Source organism: Propithecus coquereli, unplaced genomic scaffold (genome assembly GCF_000956105.1).
Source record: "Propithecus coquereli isolate 6110/MARCELLA unplaced genomic scaffold, Pcoq_1.0 Scaffold821, whole genome shotgun sequence".
In the NCBI taxonomy this organism is placed as follows: Eukaryota; Metazoa; Chordata; class Mammalia; order Primates; family Indriidae; genus Propithecus; species Propithecus coquereli.
Genome location: NW_012154408.1, coordinates 540,249 through 561,333, shown reverse-complemented (window position 1 = coordinate 561,333; position 21,085 = coordinate 540,249). Strand labels below are relative to the sequence as shown.

General features: G+C 47.9%; 1 protein-coding gene across 1 annotated transcript; it reads left to right on the top strand.

Annotated features, from left to right (window-relative positions):
* The first annotated feature begins 14,834 nt into the window (after positions 1-14,834).
* Positions 14,835-19,890, top strand: SPON2 (spondin 2, extracellular matrix protein). The gene is made up of 5 exons (XM_012663659.1): positions 14,835-15,057; positions 15,527-15,750; positions 15,828-16,019; positions 16,502-16,676; positions 19,689-19,890. The coding sequence occupies exons 1-5, from the start codon at positions 14,835-14,837 to the stop codon at positions 19,871-19,873; spliced, it is 999 nt and encodes a 332-aa protein (XP_012519113.1). The 3' UTR covers positions 19,874-19,890.
* Positions 19,891-21,085: the final 1,195 nt, after the last annotated feature.

Sequence of the window (21,085 nt, the reverse complement as noted above, 5' to 3'; positions counted from 1 at the left end):
GTACACAAAAACTTTGCTCACATGCAACTGTTCTCTCCTCCCTCCTTTGTGCTATCGTCGTCATATAAATTAAATCTTTATACATTTTATACATTGTCCAGATGTATAGTTATCACTCTATGCAGTTGTCTTTTAAATCAGATAGAAAAAAGGGCTACAAACACCAATTACTTTTATATTGTCTTCTAAAAATATTTTCCCCCAATTTTTTTATTGTGGTAAAATACACATAACATAAAATTTATCATCTTAATCTTTTTTAAGTGTACAGTTCACTGGTTTTAAACACATTAATAATGTTGTATAACGATCACCACCATCCATCTTCATAACTCTTTTCATCTTGTAAAACTGAAACTCTACACTCATTAAAAAATAACTCCCAATTTCTCCTTCCTCTATCCCCTGGCAACCACCAATCTACTGTCTATCTCTGATTTTGACTATTCAAAGATCCTCATGTAAGTGGAATCATATATTTGTCTTTTTGTGACTAGGTTATTTTACTTAGCATAATGTCCTCAAGATTTATAGATGTTGTAGCATGTGTCAGAATATCCTTGCTTTTTAAAGGCTGAATTATATTTTATTATATGAATAGACCACATTGTGCTTGTCCATTCATCTGTTGTGGACACTTGATGAATTTTAGTTATTATAAATAATGCTGCTGTGAATGTAGGTGTACAAATATCTCTTCAGGAACCTGATTTTAATTATTTTGGCTATATACCCACAGGTGAAATTGTGGGATCATATGCAAATTGTATTTAAAAATTTTCAAGGAACTATTATACTATTTTTTTGTAGCAGCTGTATCATTTTATATTCCCCCAATAGTTCACATGGGTTTCAATTTCTCCACACCCTTGACAATGCCTATTATTTTGTTTTTGTTTATAGTCGTAATCTTAATGGGTGTGGGGTGGTATCTTACAGTTTTAATTTTCATTTCCCTAGTGATAAGTGATGTTGTGCATCTTTTCATGTACTCATTGGCCATTTGTATATCATCTTTAGAGAAATGTCTATTCAAGTCCTTTGCTCATTTTTGCATTGAATATTTTGTCTTTTTGTTGTTGAGTTTTAGGAGTTCTCTGTATATTCCAGATATTAATCACTTATCAGATAGACAATTTGCAAATATATTCTCCCATTTTGTGAGTTGTCATTTACTTTGTTGATATTGTATTTTGATACACAAATATTTTAATTTTCATGACGTCCACTTCATCTATTTTTTCTTTTGATGCCTGTGCTTTGTCATATCCAAAAAATGATTGCCAAATCCAAAGCTGTAAAGCTTTGCCTTATGTTTTCTTTAAGAAATTTATAATTTTAGGTATTACATTTAGTTCTTTGACCCACTATGAGTTAATTTTTGTATATGGTATGAGGTAAGGGTCCAACTTCATTCTTCTGCATGAGGATGTTCAGTTCTCCCAGGACTGTTTGTTGAAAAAACTGTTCTTTCCCCCACTGAATGGTCTTGGCACCTTTGTAAAGTATCATTTGGCCATACATGTGAGGGTTTATTTTTGCCATAAAGATAGATGGTAGATTACTGTACTCTTGATTACTGTAGCCTTGCAGTCAATTTTCTAGATTATTAGATTATTTATTACTATAGCTTTGTAGTAGGTTTTGAAATCAGAAATTGTGAGTCCTCTAGCTTTGTTCTTCTTTTAAAGACTTTTATTTTATTTTATTATTTTTGCTACTTAATATCCTTGGTATTCTATTTGAATTTTAGGATGAGTTCTTCAATTTTTGCCAAAACATCATTGGGATTTTGATAGGGATTGCACCGAATATGTAGATTGTTTTGGGTAGTATGGACATCTTACCAAAATGAAGTGTTCCAATCCATGAACATAGGATGTGTTTCTATTTACTTATATCTTCTTTAATTTCTTTCAGCAATGTTTTGTAGTTTTCATTGAACAAGTCTTTCACTTACTTGGTTAAGTTAATTACTAAGTATTTTATTCTTTTTGATACTATTGTAAGTGGAATTGTTTTCATAATTTCATTTTCAGGTTGCTTATTGTAAGTGTGTAGAAATGCAATTGATTTGGGGGTTGTTGACTTTGTATCCTGCTAATTTGCTGGATTCATCTGTTACTTCTACTGCTTGTGTATATGTGTACATGTATGTAATCTTTAGGGTTTTCTACATATATGATCATATCATCTGCAAACAGGAACAATTTTACTTCTTCCTTTCCAATTTGGATGCCTTCGATTTCTTTTTCTTCCCTAATTGCTCTGGCTAGAACTTCTAGTATATGTTGAATAAAAGTGGTGAATGCAAGTATCCTTCCCTTGTTCTTGATCTTGGAGGAAAAGCTTTCAGTCTTTCACTATTGAGTATGATGTTTGCTGTGAGTCTTTCATATATGGATGTTATTATGTTGAAGTAATTCCTTCTATTGCCAGTTTGTGGGTTTTTTTAAAAAAAATAATGAATGTGTGCTGAATTTTGTCAAATGTGTTTTTTGCATCAATTGAGATAATTATGTGGATTTTCTTCATTTTGTTAATGTGGTGTATTACAGTGATCCATTTTCATTTTGTTGATCATTTCAAAGAACCACCTGTTGGTTTCATTGACTTGCTCTATTGTTTTTCTATACTATATTTCATTTATTTCTGCTATAATTTTTAGTATTTTCTTCCTTCTGTTAGCTTTGGGTTTAGTTTGGTTCTCTTTTTCTAGTTCCTTAAGTTGTAAAGTTAGGTTAGGTTGTTGATTTGAGATCTTTCTTGATTTTTTCTTTTTTTTTTTTTTGAGACAGAGTCTCACTCTGTTGCCCGGGCTAGAGTGCCGTGGCATCAGCTTAGCTCACAGCAACCTCAAACTCCTGGGCTCAAGCAATCCTCCTGCCTCAGGTTCCCAAATAGTTGGGACTACAGGTGTGCACCATGACACCTGGTTAATTTTTTTCTATTTTTAGTAGAGACGGGGTCTCGCTCTTGCTCAGGCTGGTCTCAAACTCCTGAGCTCAAACGATCCACCCACCTTGGCCTCCCAGAGTGCTAGGATTACAGGCGTGAGCCACCACGCCTGGCCTTTCTTGATTTTTAATGTAAATATTTATAGCTATAAATTTTCCCTTAGCACTGCTTTCACTGCATCCCATCAATGTTGGCATAATATGTTGTGTTTTAATTTTCATTCATCTCTAAGTATTTCCTCATTTCTCTTGTGATTTATTCTTTGATCCATTTGCTGTTTAAGAGTGTGTTGTTTACTTTCCACAAATTTATGAATTTTCCAGTTTTATTTCTGTTATTGGTTCTAACTATATCCCACTGTGGTCAGAGAAGATAGTTTGTACAATACCAACCTTATTAAATCTATTGAGACTTAATTGGTAGCCTAATATACGGTCTAATCTGGAAAACATCCTATGTGCAGTCGAGAAGAATATTCATGCTGTTGTTTGGGTAAAGTGTTCTGTATATGCCTGTCAGATCCAGTTGGTTCATCTGGTTAAGTCCTCTGTTTCCTTACTTATCTTCTGTCTGATTTTTCTATGCATTATTGAGAGTGGGGTATCAAAGTCTCCAACTATTATTGTAGACTGTCTATTTCTCCCTTCGATTTGGTCAACTTTGGATTTATATATTTTGATGGCCTGTTAATAGGTGTGTGAATGTTTGTAATTGTTGTATCTTCTTGCTGTATTGAACCTTTTATTAATACATAATGTCCTTTGTCTCTTGTAAGCTTCTTTAAGTCTATTTTTGTCTGATATTAATATACCCACTCCTGTTTTCTTTTGGTTACTATTTGCATGGTATACTTTTTTTTCACCCTTTCACTCTCATTGTATTTGTGTCTTTGAATCTCAAGTGAGACTCTTATGGATAGCATAGAGTTGAATTATGTGTTTTCATTCATTCTGAAAATTTCTGTCTTTTGATTGGAGAGTTTAGTCCATTTTCATTTAAAGTAATTACTGATAATGAAGGATTTACTTCCGCCATTTTACTACTTTTTTTTACTATATGCTTTATAGTTTTTTTCCCTCATTTTCTACATTACTGTCTTCTTTTATGTTTAGTTTTTAAAAGTAAAATTTGTAAATTAATATCTCATTTCCTTTTGTGTGCATTATATAGCTATTTCCTTTGTGGTTACCATGGGGATTACATTTAACATCCTAATGTTATAACATTTTAATTTAAATTTATACTAGCTTCACTTCGAGAACATACAAATATTCTGCTCCTTTACAGCTTTATCCTACCTCTTTTAGTTGTCATAAAATTACATCTTCATACATGATGTGCCCCAAAACATAAATTAATAATTATTTTAAATACATTACCTTTGTCTTTTAAATTATGTACAAAACAAAATGTGGTGTTACAAACCAAAGTGACAATAACACTAGCTTTTTGACTAATAATTGTTTTTTAATGTATTCTCTTAAATCATTTAAAAAACAAAAAAGTGGAGTTATAAGCCATCATTACTATAATATTAACTTTTATAATTGCTGATATATTTACTTTTATTGAGTTTTTTATTTCTTTATACAACTTCAAGTTACTGTCTAGTGTCTTTTCATTTCACCCTTTAGCATGTCCTCGAGCATTTCTTGCAGGGCAGGTCTAATGGTAATAAACTCCCTCACCCATTGTTTATTTAATGTCTTAATTTCTCTCTCACTTTTGAAGAACAGTTTTGCTGGTTGACAGTTTTGTTCTTCAGCAGTCAGAATATATCAGCCCACTGCCTTCTGGCTTCCAAAGTTTTTTTTATGAGATATCTGCTGATAGTCTTATTGATAATCCCTTGTATGTGATGAGTCACTTCTCTTATTGCTTTCAAGATTCTGTCTTTTTATCTGTCTTTCAAAATTTGATTATAATGTGTTTTTGTATGAGTGTCTGTGAGTTCATCATACTTGGGGTTCTTTGAACTTCTTGGATGTTAATATACATGTCTTTCATCAGATTTGGGAAGCTTTCAGATATTATTTTTTCAAATGTTCTCTTTCCCCTTTCTGTCTCTCTTCTCCTTCTGGACTCCCACATGCATGTCTTGGTCTGCTTTATGGTGTCCACAGGTCACCATAAAGGCTTTGTTCACTTTTCTTCAGTACTTTTTCTGTTCCTTTGACTGAATAATTTCCATTATCCTATATTAAGTTCGCTGATTTTTTTTCTTCCACCTACTCAAATCTGCCTTTAAATCCCTCTAGTAAATTTTATTTCCATTATTGTACTTTTAAGCTCCAGAATTTCTTTGTGGTTTCTTTTTAGGTTTTATATGTCTTTATTGATATTTCCATTTTATTCATTCATCATTTTATTGACTTTCTCCACATCTTTTTCTAGTCCTCTGAGTATCTTTTAGGTAGTTATTTTAAAGTCTTTGTCTAGTAGATCTGTCATCAGTTCTTTTTTTAGAGATAGTTTCTGTTGATTTATTTATTTATTTTTCTTTAAATGGGCCATATTTTCCTGTTTCTTTGTATGCCTTGTGATTTTTTTCTTGAAAACTGGATATTTGAATCTAATAATATCATAACCTTGGTAATCAGGTTCTCCCCCTTCCACAAGTTTTGTTAGTGGTTTTGTTGTTATTTTTGTAGGCTTTCTCTGTGTCAAGGAGCAGCCTTAGGTGAAAATTTAAGGTCTCCTCAGGTCTTTTCAGAGCCTGTGCCTTTCCCTGGCATGCGATATCACTTTCTAATTTTCCCTGTATATGCAGTCATTTTCGAATGTCTTAGTTGTTAAGACTAAGCTCCCCAAAAGGGAAAAAGAGACAAATTAAGTGGGGGAGGGCACAGGCCCTTTAAATCCCTTGGAAATCACTTCAGCTGGGGCAGTAGGGGGGGACTTGCAACAATGGGGAAGTAAAACAATGGCCACCTGCCTCTTTGTCTACACCTCTGTTATCAGAATAACAATCAGTGATAAGAACACAGACCCAAGATATCTGAAGGACAGGGTCCGTTTTTGCCACCCTGGCTTCTGTGAATTGTGTGCAAACTGCTCCAGGAACATAAGTACAGCTGCCTGCCTTCAGGCTGGGGTGGTGGTGGTTGGCAGCTGCTACTGTGACAAAAACAACTATACTTTATCATCCAAGCCTTCCTGGAAGTTGTAATCCTTCAATAGACTCCAGAGTTCCAAAATAGTTACATCACCCACATTCTGCCAGTGCAGTTGTTGTCTCGGTAGGTAGACAGATTCCTGATGCTTCCCACTCCACCATCTTCCCAGAATCTTCCTATACTGTCTTTTATACCTATGTCATTGCCTTTACCAGTGCTCTTTATTCCTTCATGTGGTTTTAAGTTACTGTCTTGTGTCCTTTCACTTCAGTCTAAAGTACTCTCTTTAGTATCTCCTGAAGGGCAGGTTCCTAGTGATAAATTTTGGTTTTGATTACTTGAGATTACTTGAGAATGTCTTAATTTCTCCTTTTTTACTGAGGACAGTCTTTTTATATATAGACTTCTTGGTTGACAGTATTTTTCCCCCAGCACTTTGAGTATGTCATCCCACTGCCTACTGGTCTCCATGGTTTCTGGTGAAAAGTCAGGTGTTAATCTAACTGAGGATGCCCTGTATGTGATGAATTGGTTCTCTATTGCTGTTTTCAATATTCTCTCTTTGTGCCTGGACTTGACCATTTGATAATGATGTTTCTCAGAGTGGATCTTTCTTTGCATGTTCCATACTTGGAATTGCTTAAGCTTCTTGGATGTGTAGATTAATGTTTTTCATTAACTTTGGGAAGTTTCAGCCATTATTACTTTTAATAATTTTTCTGCCCCTTTATCTCCCTCCTCTCCTTCTGTAACTTCAATTATGCATTTGTTAATATGTTTAATGGTGTTCCACAGGTCTCTGAGTCTCTCTTCAGTTTTAGTTTTCTTCTTTTTTTTTCTTTCTCAGACTGGATAATTTCAATCGACATATTTCCTTTTTACTTCTTTTTTATTCCTTCTGCTCAAATATTCTTCTTGAGACCCTCTAGTGAATTTTTAAATTTAGTTATTATACTTTTCAACTCCAGAATATCTATTTGGTTCTCCTCTATAATTTCTATCCTTTACTGATCTTCTCTATTTGGTGAAACATCACTCTCATACTTTAATTATTTAGATATGTTTTTCTTTAGTTCTTTGAACATATTTAAGACAGTTAATTTAAAGTCTTTGTCTAGTACGTCCAACATCTGGGCTTCCTCAGTGACAGTTACTATTGATTGCTTTCTTACACATGTATGGGGCATACTTTCTTGTGTTTTCATGTGTCTCATAATTTTTGTTGAAAAATGGACATTTTAAACAATATAATGTGGCAACTCTGGAAATCATATTCTCCCACCTCCCTGGGGTTTGCTGCTCTTGATGCTTGCTGTAGTTTGTTTAGTAACTTTTCTGAATTAATTCTGTAAAATCTGTATTCTTTGCCATGTGTGGCCATTAAGTCTCTCCTCAGTTATTAATAGCTAAGTGGTCAGTTAATAATTGGACAGAGATTTCCTTAAATGCCCAGAACTAGTAAGTCTCCTAATTTTGTTTTGGGGCTCTGTGTATGTGTTGGGGCATGCTTTCAACACTTAGTGAGGCAGTTAACCACTCTGCCTTAGCCCTCACTTCCTGCTTGCACAGAACCTCAAGGTCAGTCAGAGGTAGGAGCTTAGGGCCTTCTTGGGTCTTTCTTGAGCATGTGCACAGCTCTGGGAATGTGTGTGGCCTTCTAGATTCCCAGGAATATGTTGGAATTTTTCATAGCTCCCTGTGGACATCGTGTTTCCCACCTTTTTCTTTTAAATGTTTTTGGTTCATTTATTATTTGCTCCAACCATTAGCTACCACCTTGGGCAACTGCAAAGTTCATCAGTTACCTGTAATTTTTTTCAACACTAGCCCCTGGGGAAAGGCCTTTCGCAGTGGGTGAGCTCTGAATCCAGTCAAGTACAGGCAGTTTTGCAAGTGGGGTCTTCTAGGGAACCACCAGCTAGGTCAAATAATGATGACTTTCTGGAAATGAGGCTTTGAAAGAGCCCCTGCCCCATTCTGTTCAACCCAGTGGCTGCCAGGCTATTGGTTTTTGCCCTGAGTGTAGGCTGTTAATTCTCAAGGCTACTACAGAACTGGAGAGTGGGGGATGGGCCTAAGGCAATTTAAAACACCACAAAGTTTGCTCTTCTTATCAAGGTTCAGCCTGTTTTCTTGATAAAGTAAAATAACTCTCCATAGATTGCTGTGAGATTTGGTTAATTTCAAGAGTACTGAAGAAGTTTATTCTGACATTTTTGCCAGTTTTCTCACTGCTTTGATGAAGAGAGGTTTCAGAGGTCCTTCCTCTGCCATTTTTGCTGAGGTCCTAGTATCTTAATTTGGATGAATAAAGACACTTTGGCAAATGCTACTGAAAATGGACAGGCCCATATTTAAGAGAGGTGGACTGTTGCACAGAGGAGGAAAAAAATCAGTATTTATAGCCAGATGGTAGCCGTGGATTCTTTTCCCAGCTCTGTGGCCCACCAGTTGTGGCCAGGCCTCCTCTCTAATGTGCAACTGGAGGATTTACTGTGATACTTGGTGGGAGTGCTGCATTCAGGACCCTCCTGCGAGCCAGGGGTGGTGCAGTGGTCATGCTTCCAGAGGGTGAGCTGGCCATGCAAGGTCCCTGCTCAGCATTAGCTTAGTAAGTTGGGGAGGATCAGGTGGGAGTGGGTGCTGTATTGGGCTGTGGCTCAGCACCTGTTCCCATCCCCCTTCCAGGTGCCTTCCTGGACTGCAGAGGCTGCAAAACTGAGCCCAAGACCCTAGAAACCCTGACCTGATTCAGGCTCTGCCCACCAGGAGTGCTCAGAGAAACCTGATCCTGGAATGGACATAAGCAGGAGGGAGGGGGCCAGTGCGAGGCAGCTGTTTGCTACTGTGGGTGGCAGCTCCTGAGCAGGACCAGCAGCCAGTCCTGCTATGCAGCTTTGGAAGTTGTCCTTGGAAGTGCAGGGCAGAGTCTTTCTTCAACCCTCCTCACAATACTATAAGCCACTTAGCACCCTGTCATAAATCCCTGTCTGCTTACAGTAGTTAGAGTAGATTTTTTTCTCTACAGGAGCCCTGATTGAAAATAAAGCCATGACGTGCCAGGTGCTCCTCTGGCTAGGGGTCTGGGGGTGTCCTCCCTGAGACCTGTAGGACTGGAAGAAGCCAATTGGGAAGAGTTATTATTTAGGAAGAGGGCACTGCAAGGGCAAGGCCCTGGGGTATGAGCAAAGTGGAGGTGTCCCAGCACAGGGAGCATAGCGAGGTGCTGAAGAGGAAGGGGCATGGGCTAGGGAGAGCCAGGGGCTGCCTAGCCCCATTCCTGGGAACACCACAGCTCAAAGATTGAAGCAGCCTGTGGAAAGCAGGGGTGTGCAGAGACTGTGGTGTCTGGCAAGAGTGAGGCCCTTTGATATATGTCTGTGGGTGAGCACGGGAGCAGATGAGTTGTGCCTGTGTGGGCTGGTATATGTGGGTAACTGCATGTGAGTTTTTAAATATGTGGCAGGGTCCCCCTGGGGAGCCAGATACCGATGCCTGGCATTTGTTCTGGAGGAAACAGCCTGCCCCACAGGTGGGAACTCTCAGTCTGAGTTAGCAGATGTGGCTGGGAGCCTTGGCTCTGCCCCATCAGGCCTGGGGTCCTGTGCCACACCCCAGGGAGGGGCACAGGCAAGCCCTGAAGGAGCTGTTGTTATGCCAGACCTAGAGGGCCCCCTCGGCTAGCTAGAACCAAGCGGCAAAGAAGGCCTTCCCCCTCCTAGCTGGAACCCCAGCACTCTGGGGGCATCTTGGGTTCTGGGGGTGGAACAGGGTGTGGCTGGGAGGCAGGGAGCACTCACTGAGCATGCCTGTGTGCTGCCTCCTCTGAGCAGCTCACAGACAGACTCATGGAAACCCCACACCCGCCTGCTCAGATCCAATTTAAGCAGCACAAACTCCAACCTCCCATTCCCAGTTGGGAAGGGAACTTTATAGCACCTTGCGGTCATCCAAAAGTCCAACATTAGCAACTCATTTTGGTAAACAGACACCTTTTAAAAATTGCCAACACCCTGGGAGTGCTGGGCCCATCGATTACTCACACTGTCCTCTCCACTAGCCTGAGCTACAGCAGGCATGGGGCAGTCAGGGACTAGTGAGTGACTAGGGGAGGCCTGCGGGGCCATCGGAGACAGGGGCTGGGTGTGGACAGGACTGCTTTGCCGGCTGCAGCCACAACCCTGTGCCACACTCCCCTGGAAACCACCTTGGGTGAGTGGCTAGGAGTGACCTCCAGGAAGGCCTTGTCCTCAGAGGACACTGAGTGTTCTCTAGTGAGGACACTAGTGTCAACCAACTAACTAAACACTTATTGAGTAACAGAGTCCAGTTTACAATGTATCCTCTCCACCTCCAGCCCACCGCAGCCTCAGGTCTATTGGGGTCACTTCTGTGGCCCCATCTATGAGATGCAAGAGGTGTTCACCACATGTTTAATAAATGGGTGAAGGTACTGTGGGAGCACTCCTGCCCGTGTACACACAGAAATCCTTCTGTGTGGGGAATACCTTGTAGAGTGCTACCTCATGTGATCCTCAGCAGGGGGTAGGACACAGCATCCAGGTTTAAAGAGGAGTCTGAGGGTCAGAGGGGTTCCCAGTGAGTCCATAAAAGCACGGAGTCAAGCAAGCTGACTGACTCCTTAACTGGCTGGGGGATCCTTGCCTGAGCGCAGAAACAACTCCACCTGAGACCCCAGCCCAACACAACCCAAGGGGCTGTAGGTTCCAGAAACTAAGCCCATTTGTCCCCAGGCCACCTTCTCTGCCCCTCTCTGCGCAGAGCAAAGAACCCTTCCTATGTCCCACAAAAATTCTCAGGCATGATTTTGAGGAGGGCACTTCCAACAACAAAGGAAGTTCCTCCTTGGCCCCTCTCCTATCTGGCCCTCCAAACTAGCCCAGCACCCTCCTGGGGCAGCCCCAGGCAAATCAGCTGTGGCCCTGCCTGGAGGTGCCCCAGGCCTGTAATCCCCACCAGCTACATATCACAGCTGGAGCCCCAGGTTGCAAAGTCTTCTTGAGGTGAGTGTGAGTGGTGGGAGATTCCAGATGCCGCTCAGGCTGTGTTTTTTATTTTTTTTATTTTTTTTATTTTTTTTATTTTATTTTTTTTATTTCAGCAAATTATGGGTGTACATACGTTTAGGTTACGTGAGTTGCCCTTGGTCCCCCCCCCACCAACCGAAGTCCGTGTTTCAAATATGACCATCCTTCAGGTAGTGCGCATTGCACTCCTTGTGTATACAAATACCCGTCCCCTCCTCCCTCCTCCCTCCTGCCCCCTCCTCCCGCCGCCCTTCCCGTGGTACAGATGATTAGGTTAGGTGTGTTGCCCTTGGTTCCCCCCCCCACCGAAGTCCGTGTTTCAAATATGTCCATCCTTCGGATAGTGCGCATTGCCCTCCTTGTGTATACATATACCCCTCCCCTCCTCCCTCTTCCCCCCTCCACCCACCACCCTCCCCCTTCCCCAGCATCCAATAGATGTTATTCTGATATGTGCATTTATGTGTTGATTAGTTAATACCAATTTGATGGTGAGTACAAATGGGACCCGTTCTGCTGCTCTTGTGGTGCTCCACTTTGGATAATGGGCTTAAGTTTAATCCAGGAAAGTGTAAGAGGTACTAGATCACTGTCATTTCTTATGATTGAGTAATATTCCATTGTGAACATATACCAAATTTTGATAATCCATTCATGGATTGACGGGCACTTGGGTTGTTTCCACATTCTTGCAATAGTGAATTGTGCTGCCATAAACATTCGGGTGCAGATGTCCTTATCGTAGAATGTTTTCAGGCTGTGTTTAAGCTATCTTTGGCCTGTACAATGGGGTGAGCCCTGAGGCTGCTGCCACTGCTGGATCTGGGTGAGATCCGGACTGCACCTGAGTGAACCACAGCAGAGAGTGGCCTTCAGCATCTCTGGCTCCCCGGCACAAGATTTTTCCCAGCCCATCTACTTCCTTTCCTCCAACTCAGAATCAGCCATGTCTCCAAGAAGCCCAAGTGCCTTTCAGTGGGGAGTGGTGCTTAGAAACCAAGGTCTGGGGCCAGGCATGCTCACCGCTATGGGCATGTCGCTGCTCCTAGGCTCTCTCAGCTGACACAGCTAGGGAAGGATGGTGTGCGCCCTCACATGCACACGCACATACATCTCCGCCATCTAACTTGGAAAGCGCAAGCTCACACTGACCTGCAGTTCCTCTCCAGCAATGCACGGCTCACCACACCTGCCCTTTCCCTCGTCTGTAACTCCGTCTTCAACGGTGAGAAACTTGGCTCCTGTGACCCACAGGCACGCAGGTTCGATCCTAGAACACAGAGTAGTTGCAGATCTGTTAGCCCACGCCTCTGTGCAAAAAGAGCCTGTGAATCAGAGTCCTGTGTCTGTTTGGAACAGCAGTTGCCCACGTGTGCTGTGGGGACCCCTGGAAGTCCTTCCATGGGGGTGGTGAGGTCAAAGCCGTTTCCGTAAGAGCGCCCTTTTTCTCGCGTGCTCTGATGGGTACATGGGGCAGTTTTCAGAGGCTGCGTGCCACAGCCACAATTTTCTGACAAGGCTGTCAAAGACGCCTCCCTTCTCCAACCACATAGCCACATAAAGCTGAATTCTCTTCATACACTTCAACTAACACGACATGTTTTATCAGATTAAACGTAGACACAGATATGAGAGCCCAGCTTCTACTAAGCCAGACAATAAAAAGATTTGCAGAAATGGAGAACCATTGCCACTTTTCTCACTAAGGTTTTTTATTTTGAAAAATATAGTTGTTTTCCATATAACATTATGCTATATATGTGAACATGTAATAGCCTTGTTTTACTATTCTTAAGTGAATTAATAAGTTTTCTGGACATTTCTGTTATGATTTAGAATAGGGTAAGTATCGATAGGTATAACCTATACAAACAAAAGTTCTTTGGGGTCCTCAATGCTTTTTAAGGGTGCGAAGGAGTCCTCAGACCAAAAAGTTTGAGAAGTGCTGAGTTGGAATTTGCCTTTGGCCTGAGGACCTGGAGTCTAAATTCTGTATTCAGAGCTACCTCTCTGTGGTTCTGCTGTTTATTTGAAATATAGGTTAGGTCATTTGTTTTTGTTTACATTCTATCCTTTTTGATTCCATTCATTTTCCCTCTGTCTGAATATGTGAAACATTAACAGGGTTCCCCAAATCAGAATGTATTTTGTGTAAGCTTAGAAGCTCCCTGGGTAATTCGGCTGAGCAGAGGCTTGGGAATGATTGAGTAAGATGGTCTCCACTCTCCTTCCTGCCTCCTGGTTTCCAGATCCCATGACTGGGGCTCTATAAATACTCTCCTACCATTGAGCCGGATAAACTTCAGAATCTGTTAGCATGTCCCAAAGACAGGCAGGGGCTAGAGCCCCCTCCCCTGGGGTGAGAGGGGCAACTGCTGGTGGAGAGGGCTGTGCTAGCCCTGCCTGGGGTCCTGGAGAGGGTGGCCTCTGCCTCCCTGAGGACAGCCCACTCCGACTCCCCATCTGGGAGGGATGGCCTGCGGATGCCCTCTGGCTGGCTCGCAGGGCAGACCGCTCTGCTGTTCTGTGCAGTTTTAGGCCATGAAGGGAAAGAGGCTGAAATCCAGGGCCCCAAGGGTCAGAGATGCCCCAGCTGGAAGCCCCAGGGCTTCCCCAGCCCACTGTTGACACAGGTCAGGTCACTGCCTGCCAAGGAAGGTGTAGCACTGGCTTTAATTCAGAGAAGGTGCAAACAATAACCCTGCAGCCCCCATGCCCTGGGCTGCTCCCCTGTCTAGGAGCGCAGAGCTTCCTTTAGCACCAAAGGAGGATGGGCGGTAGACACCAGGAAGGGGCTTGAGGGAAAAGGAGAGAGAGAGGAAGAGGGAGGGAGGGAGACAGAGGAGGGAGGAGTGTGGAGGGAGGGACTGACGGACAAAGAAAGGGGTGCGGCAGTGGCAGGAGGGGAGGGGTGATCCAGCCTGGGAGAATGTTCGCTCTGCAGTCAGAGTTGCTGGGAGGCGAGAGTGAGCCGCACTGGGGCAGACCTCCCTTCTCTTCCTTCCTCCCGTCCTGTCAGCCCCCCTCTGGAGGCCAGGCTGTGGGGCACCCTGCCAGAAGGAGCTGGAGCCTCTCACTGGGACAGTTGGGACTGGCCAGCTGCCCCCAACCCTCCACTGCCTGCCCTCCCGCTGCTCCTTCCTGGTGAGTACCGTGTGGTCTTCCTCCCCTGGGTGCCCAGACCCAGAGAGGGTCAGGGCCTCCTGGCGCTTTCCCCTAGGCCAGAAACCTGCAACGCCCCACGAGGGAGACCCACCCTGGGACTGGCCACACCCCGAGCTTTGCTGATCTAGTCCTGGGCACAGTTCCCTCCAGGGCAGAGGCACAGTGGAGAGCCTCCCCAGCCGTGCCCAGACCAGCCCAGAGAGCTGTAAGGCCGCCAGCTCCGTGCCTTGGCCTTGGCCGCTGCCACTCGCTCGGGTGCGCAGTGATCCTCCAGCCTGTAACCCTGCCCGTTACCCTTCGGTTCTTGCAGGCAGATGGGCAAATCTAGCCTTAACTTCCCGAGGATGGGGGTCTCCGGAGCTCAGCAGGGAAGTTTTGCAGAGCAGGGAGGGATGTTCAGGAACCTCGGGACCATCTTCAGAGCCCCCAGCACCCATAGTGCCGCCTGGGAGCCCTTTCTGGTCTCAACCCTGGGGACTGACGCGTTGCAGGGAGCATCTGGAGAGGGTGCCAGCGCGTTGCCGCTCTCCCCCTCTGCTCCTAGGTGATGGAAAACCCAAGCCTGGCCTCCACCCTGGGCAGGGCTCTCTGGACTCTCCTCCTGGCCACACTCAGCTCCACCACCGGCCAGTCTTTTGGGGGAGAGTCCGTCTGCATGGCCAGACCCCTGGCCAAATACAGCATAACCTTCACGGGCAAGTGGAGCCAGACGGCCTTCCCCAAGCAGTATCCGCTGTTCCGGCCCCCTGCGCAGTGGTCTTCGCTGCTGGGTAAGTGAAGCCCCTCCCTCACCCCCAGTTCAGGGCATGTTCAGCAGTGACCCTACTCCACCCAGGAGGCTGCAGCATGGGGACATTGTCATCCCAGCAGCTGCACAGCACTCCGCAGTTTGGAGGGCACTCACATCAAAGAGCCATCAATGCATGAAATACTTGCTAAGTGCCTACTGCATGCAGGTGAGTGATGTTCTGGGCTCTGGCGATGTGGTGAGGGCAGGGTGGCAGAGTCTGGGGAGGACTGGCTGGACACTGGTCATACCAGCAGGTATCTAGGCAGTGTGCAGCCACAGGATGTCATGGTCTGCATCTGCCAGGGATGGATGGGGTTCCCTGCCTTGCAGCCGAGGGAACTCAGGGAAGGAATGACATGGTGTCCACTCAGGGTGGCCAGCCGGGATCCAAGCCTGGGGCCCTGCTGCCTCTCACATTTGGCTGCTGACTCTGCCGGGTCGTCCCACAGGGGCTGCTCACAGCTCTGACTACAGCATGTGGAGGAAGAACGAGTATGTCAGCAATGGGCTGCGGGACTTTGCAGAGCGAGGGGAGGCCTGGGCCCTGATGAGGGAGATCGAGGCCGCTGGGGAGAAGCTCCAGAGCGTGCATGGAGTGTTCTCGGCCCCCGCTGTCCCCAGTGGCACCGGGCAGACCTCCACAGAGCTGGAGGTCCACTCCAGACACTCGCTGGTGAGTGCAGTCCAGCAGGGGTGGGCGGTCCCTGGGTGTGTGGCCTGGGCAAGTGGCTGAGCTGTGGCTGCACTCAGGTGTCCTTCGTGGTGCGCATAGTCCCCAGCCCTGACTGGTTTGTGGGCATCGACAGTCTGGACCTGTGCGAGGGAGGCCGCTGGAAGGAGCAGGTGGCCATGGACCTTTACCCACATGACGCCGGGACAGACAGCGGCTTCACCTTCTCCTCCCCCAACTTTGCAACCATCCCACAGGACACAGTAACTGAGGTGAGTGACTGACAGCCCCTGCCACCTTCTGTCACTTGTGCTGTGCCTGACACTGCCCACTCTGGGAAGACCAGAGCCAAGCGTCTCTGCCTGCCAGAGGTGGCTCTGCTTCTGGTGCCCAGCAGTGAGCAGGGCTGCAGTCCTGCCCCACCACAGGGAGGAGGCCATCATGGGGGGTCTTGACTTTTATTGCCTCAGTTTCCAAGCTCACACTTCTGGGGCTGCGTTAAGGTATGCATGTGTCCTTGCCTGGCACATGAGTGCAGTGCATGTGTCCCTGCCTGGCACACACCAGGCGGAGGGCATGGCCAGCCTACTCCTAGGGCTGTGCGGGTTTGTGTGTCACTCAGAGGAGCCCAGGTTGGGGGCTGTTTTCTGGCACCGCCCTCCTGGACATGGGGTACTGGCCCCAGTGGGGACAGCACACACGAGAAGGTGGGCTTCTCAGACCCCGGTGCCAAGCCCCTCTTCCTCCACCCCAGATAACGTCCTCCTCGCCCAGTCACCCGGCGAACTCCTTCTATTACCCAAGGCTGAAGTCCCTGCCTCCCATCGCCAGGGTGACCCTGGTGCGGCTCCGGCAGGGCCCCAGGGCCTTCATCCCCCCCGCCCCAGGCCTGGCCAGCAGGGACAACGAGATTGTTGACAGCCTCTCAGGTAACTGCCAAGCTTCCCACCCCACACTGCAGGGGCTAGCCCAGGACACTGGTGATGAGAAGGGGTAGGCCCAGGAGGCCTGCAAGGTGCCCCAAGCCCGCCACACTCATGACTCCTGGGGGCTTGGAAGGTGCCCCGAGCCCACCACACACATGACGCCAGGGCCCAAGGCACTTGGATTCAGAGGGAAACTTGAGGCACCTCTGGCCATGTCCTGTGGGGGAGAAGCCACGGCTCAGGATTCTGTGTCCTGCCCTGTGGGGCACATGTCCCTTGGGAGCACGGGGTGGGCCCCCAGCCCTGGCTCAGATGCCCCCCGTGGCAGCGCACACGGTGACCCTCCTCTGTGCCAGGCACTTTGCAGTGTGCAGGTGAGTCTTATCCTCAACACAGTCCCTCTGAGGAGAACGTTGCTGTGTGGGTCACAAGGACCCAAGTCTCTGAGCAACTTCAAATGGGGGGTTCATAGCATTCACTGCAAGATAATTGAAAAGATTTAGGGTGGTTGACTCAAACACTGAACTGAGGATTCAACTGCCACACTATTTGTAGTTGGAAGCATCTTACGTTACGACAGCCTAGAGGTGAATAATGAGAAGAGCCCAGAGTATTTGAGGGCAATGTCCCATCAGAAATGTGCCCACAGGTAACCTGTATGTCACAGCTGACAGGGACAGAGGTGAGGACGTTCACTAAAGCGGATCCTGTCTGTCCCCTCCCTGCAGAGAGAGAGAGGTTGTCGGCGGAGGCATCAGTGCCCACAGGGTGAAAGCCGTGCTGCAGGGGCTCCTGTTGGGGGGGTCTTGAACCCAATGCCACCACAGCCAGCTCAGGGTTCTGCTAATAGGCGCCTTGGCATAGGGGTACCCCAGAAGTACTATCTAGCAGTTACCACCACGGCTGAGTGATGGCCACCAGCTCCCAAGCAGCCACCAGCCGCTCCTGGAGTCTCCTGGGTCCTGGGACAGTGCTCCTTGGCACTGGGTCTCCCAGTCTCACCTGCTGCAGACACTGGAGGGGCAGGATGAGCTTCCTGTCTGCAGAGAGACCCCCAAGATGAGGGGACTTAATTCAAAAGGCCACACAAATGTTTCCTGTGGAAGAATTAGAGTTAACCAAAACCTGGCAGGCCAAGGAGACTTGCTAGCGATGGGCCCAGCTGTCTTCTGCCTTGCTGGCCGGAGTCCAGGGAGGCTCAGGGCCACCTCACACACCACCAGCCTCTCAGGTGGGCCTCAACTGGACTCCAGGGTCAGGTCGGGCAGGAGGCAGCAAGCTCCTCACGGCTGATGGGAACTGCACCCCAGGCCAAAGGCTGTGCCCAGCACAGGGTCCTTCCTCCTCGTCTGAGTCAGAGCTGGCCTCTCTGCAGGCCCTGGAGGGCAGTGCTGCCCCTGCCCAGCTCAGGCGGCATGTCCTTGCTCAACTGTCTGAGTGGATGCACCATTCCAGGTGGACGCGCACCAGTCTTTCATCCAATGGGCAAACACTTCTGAGCACCAGACATGTGCCACAGACAAGGCACAGTCTGGCGGGAAGAACCACTTGTGGGCAGATGGTCCAGAGAGGTGCGATCTGCCCTGTTCCAGGGGGCACCCAGCCATAGTGGGCAGGGGAGCATTTGGCCAGCACCTCAGCCAGCAGAATGATAAAGTCAGCTGTGGCCAAGCAGAAAGGGTGCTGCAGGGGAGGGTGTGGGGGACAGTGCCCTGAGCCCACCACACATATGACGCCAGGGTCCCCCCAAGTGGGGGACAGGATGTGGAGAGGAGAGGGCAGAAGGCACACAGAGCTGGCTGGGGACAATATGGTGAGAATATCAACCAAAGAGCTGGCACCAGCCTGGTAGGGTAGAGCCAAGCCCCTTCTCTACCCAGAACTCCGGATGTCTGAGGGGTACTACCTGACCACACATGCCCCTGTGCTCCATGTGCCCCAGGCACTCTGAGCTCCCTGCCTGCTCCGCTTCCCTGTGCCCTGGCAGCTCTCTCCCCAGCACCGCCACGCTCTCAACGCAGGGAAGGAGCCGGTGCTACTGCTCACGAGGGTCTCCACCGCCACACTGGGCCTGGCATGCGGTGGGGGCTTCCTGCTGACATGTGGGACACCCCTGCCCTCCACCTCCTCTCGGGGACCTGCCGGGCTTGGAGGTCGGCGTGTGAAGCGTGCTGTGGCCCCAGGACCCTGCGGCTGCTCACTGACTCCTCACCACAGCCAGGGAGCTAGGATGTGGCTTGGGGCCTCCCAGCTACCACGTGGCAGTGCGGGCTCAAGTGTCCCCTGCCAGGCTGGCTGCCCTCGCTTCTAGGGGTCCTTTCAGACCTACCCCACCTTGTTCCAGGCGCCCTGGCCCCTCCGCTGCCCTCTTCCTTCCTGAATTCCCCAAGCACCTGTGACTTGTTTGTATGAGTCTCGTTCTTCAGCTGCCACAGAGACGGTCACAGGAGCTGGCAGGGTCTGTGAGGAGAGTCCAGTGGAGCCACTGCCCTGTTGCTGACCAAAGACATCACTCTGTGCTCATGTGCACAGCACGGGCAAAATTGATGACGTTTAAATTGATGGAAACACATCGGACACAGGAAAACAAGAACGACAATACTGAAAATGAGCCTCACGGAGGGACAAGGTCCCACAACCAAACAGCTCAGCCTAGTGCCCAACACGTCTTCAGAAACGCATCTGTATTAGGATAAATGCAGCAGGCGGGGTCTCTTGTCAGAGCAGGGTCTGCGCAGGAACATCTTCCACTCTTCCTGGGGTCAGTTTCCCAAAGCCCAAGACACCAGATTGGGCAACGGATCCAGCTCTCGCTGCAGACCCACACGACTCGAGGCGTTGGTTGTTTGTAGGCGGTTGTATGTGGTAACCTCTGACCTGTGGCTTCCTCTGTGTTTGTGTCTCTTTGAGCCCCAGAGGGTGACAGTCCTTGCGGGAGTCCCCTCTGTTTTCACCAAGAGCCTCCTCCAAGGGTGTTCACATGTCACACATCGGTCTCTCTTGTGCTTGGTGCAGGTCCAGAGACGCCGCTGGACTGCGAGGTCTCCCTGTGGTCGTCCTGGGGGCTATGCGCAGGCCCCTGCGGGAAGCTGGGAGCCAAGACCAGAACTCGCTATGTCCGCGTGCAGCCTGCCAACAACGGGAACCCCTGCCCCGAGCTCGAAGAAGAGGCTGAGTGTGTCCCTGATAACTGTGTCTAAGACCAGAGCCCTGCCACCCCTGGGGCCCCCTTGAACCTTGGGGTGCTCCGGTCAGGGATGCAGGGGGGCTCCACGCAGGCTTGAGTGTGCAGGTGGCTGAGGACTCAGGAAGTGCCCTCTGGTGGCAGGGAAGGGAGGTCTGGGAACAGGCTCCTTGCTCCGTCTCTTCTCTTAGGGCACCCTACCCTGCGCACTCAGACTCCTCACGAGGCTCTGCTCCAAACTTGGTCCCATTGTAATTTATTGCTGCTCGGGGAGGCTGTCTTTTGTGCAGACAGCACCTGCACCAGTGCCCAGGTAATACGACCTCCCTGGTACAGGAGCTGGCACCCACATGGCTGTGAGATACCTCAGACCCGGCACCAGCATCCAAGCAGGGGCAACAGTGTGAGACGCAAACATAGTGGGCGCAGTTTCGGGAACCGCATTTGGCATTTTCATGTTACTGATCTCTTTGTGTTTGAATGAAGACTATCTGTTCCTGACAAATATCACCACTGTCCTTGAGCCTCTCTCTTTGGGCGGGCGTTAACAGGGGACACACATTCGATAGGCACCTCGCAATGCTGGGCAAGGGGGAATGGATGCGCCGTCCCCACAATGGGCCCCATTGAGCTTCATGGGTGTCAGGAGACACTGCATGCCATCAGGGCAATACAGGGGCAGCCAGCGCACCCCACAGTCCCAGTGTCCACAGTGAGGCCCCAGGAGCAAGCGAGAAGCTCAGAGCTCATAGCCAGGCGAACCCTTTGGTGCCCGAGGGAACAGCTCTGCCTTGCAGCCACTGAGACCCAGAGCCCTGCTGACCAGCCTACAGCAGATGCCTCCTGGGGACCTGAGCTTGGGCCAGTCCAGATGCTCCTAAGAGGCCCACTTTGATATGTGTGGCCCTTTGCAGAGGGCGAGGTCCTTAGAGTCCCAGCGACCAGCCTGGTCCAAGCAGTTTGAAAACAGATGTGCAGGGGATGGCTCTTCTCCCCAGGCCCCTCCCAACAACTCAGCTCCTCGCTCCAAGGGGACCCTGGCAAAGTACCCTTTCTCCTGAAGGCTAAGACCCTCCAGCCCCGATGATTCTAGAATCAGATCCCAGGCCCAGAATCCACCACCTGCATTCCCCCAGACCCTAAGCCCACCTCCCACCACCCTGCATCCATCCCCTCCCACTACCCTTGAAAACTCCTGAGCATAAGCCCAAGCTCACAAGTGTATGAG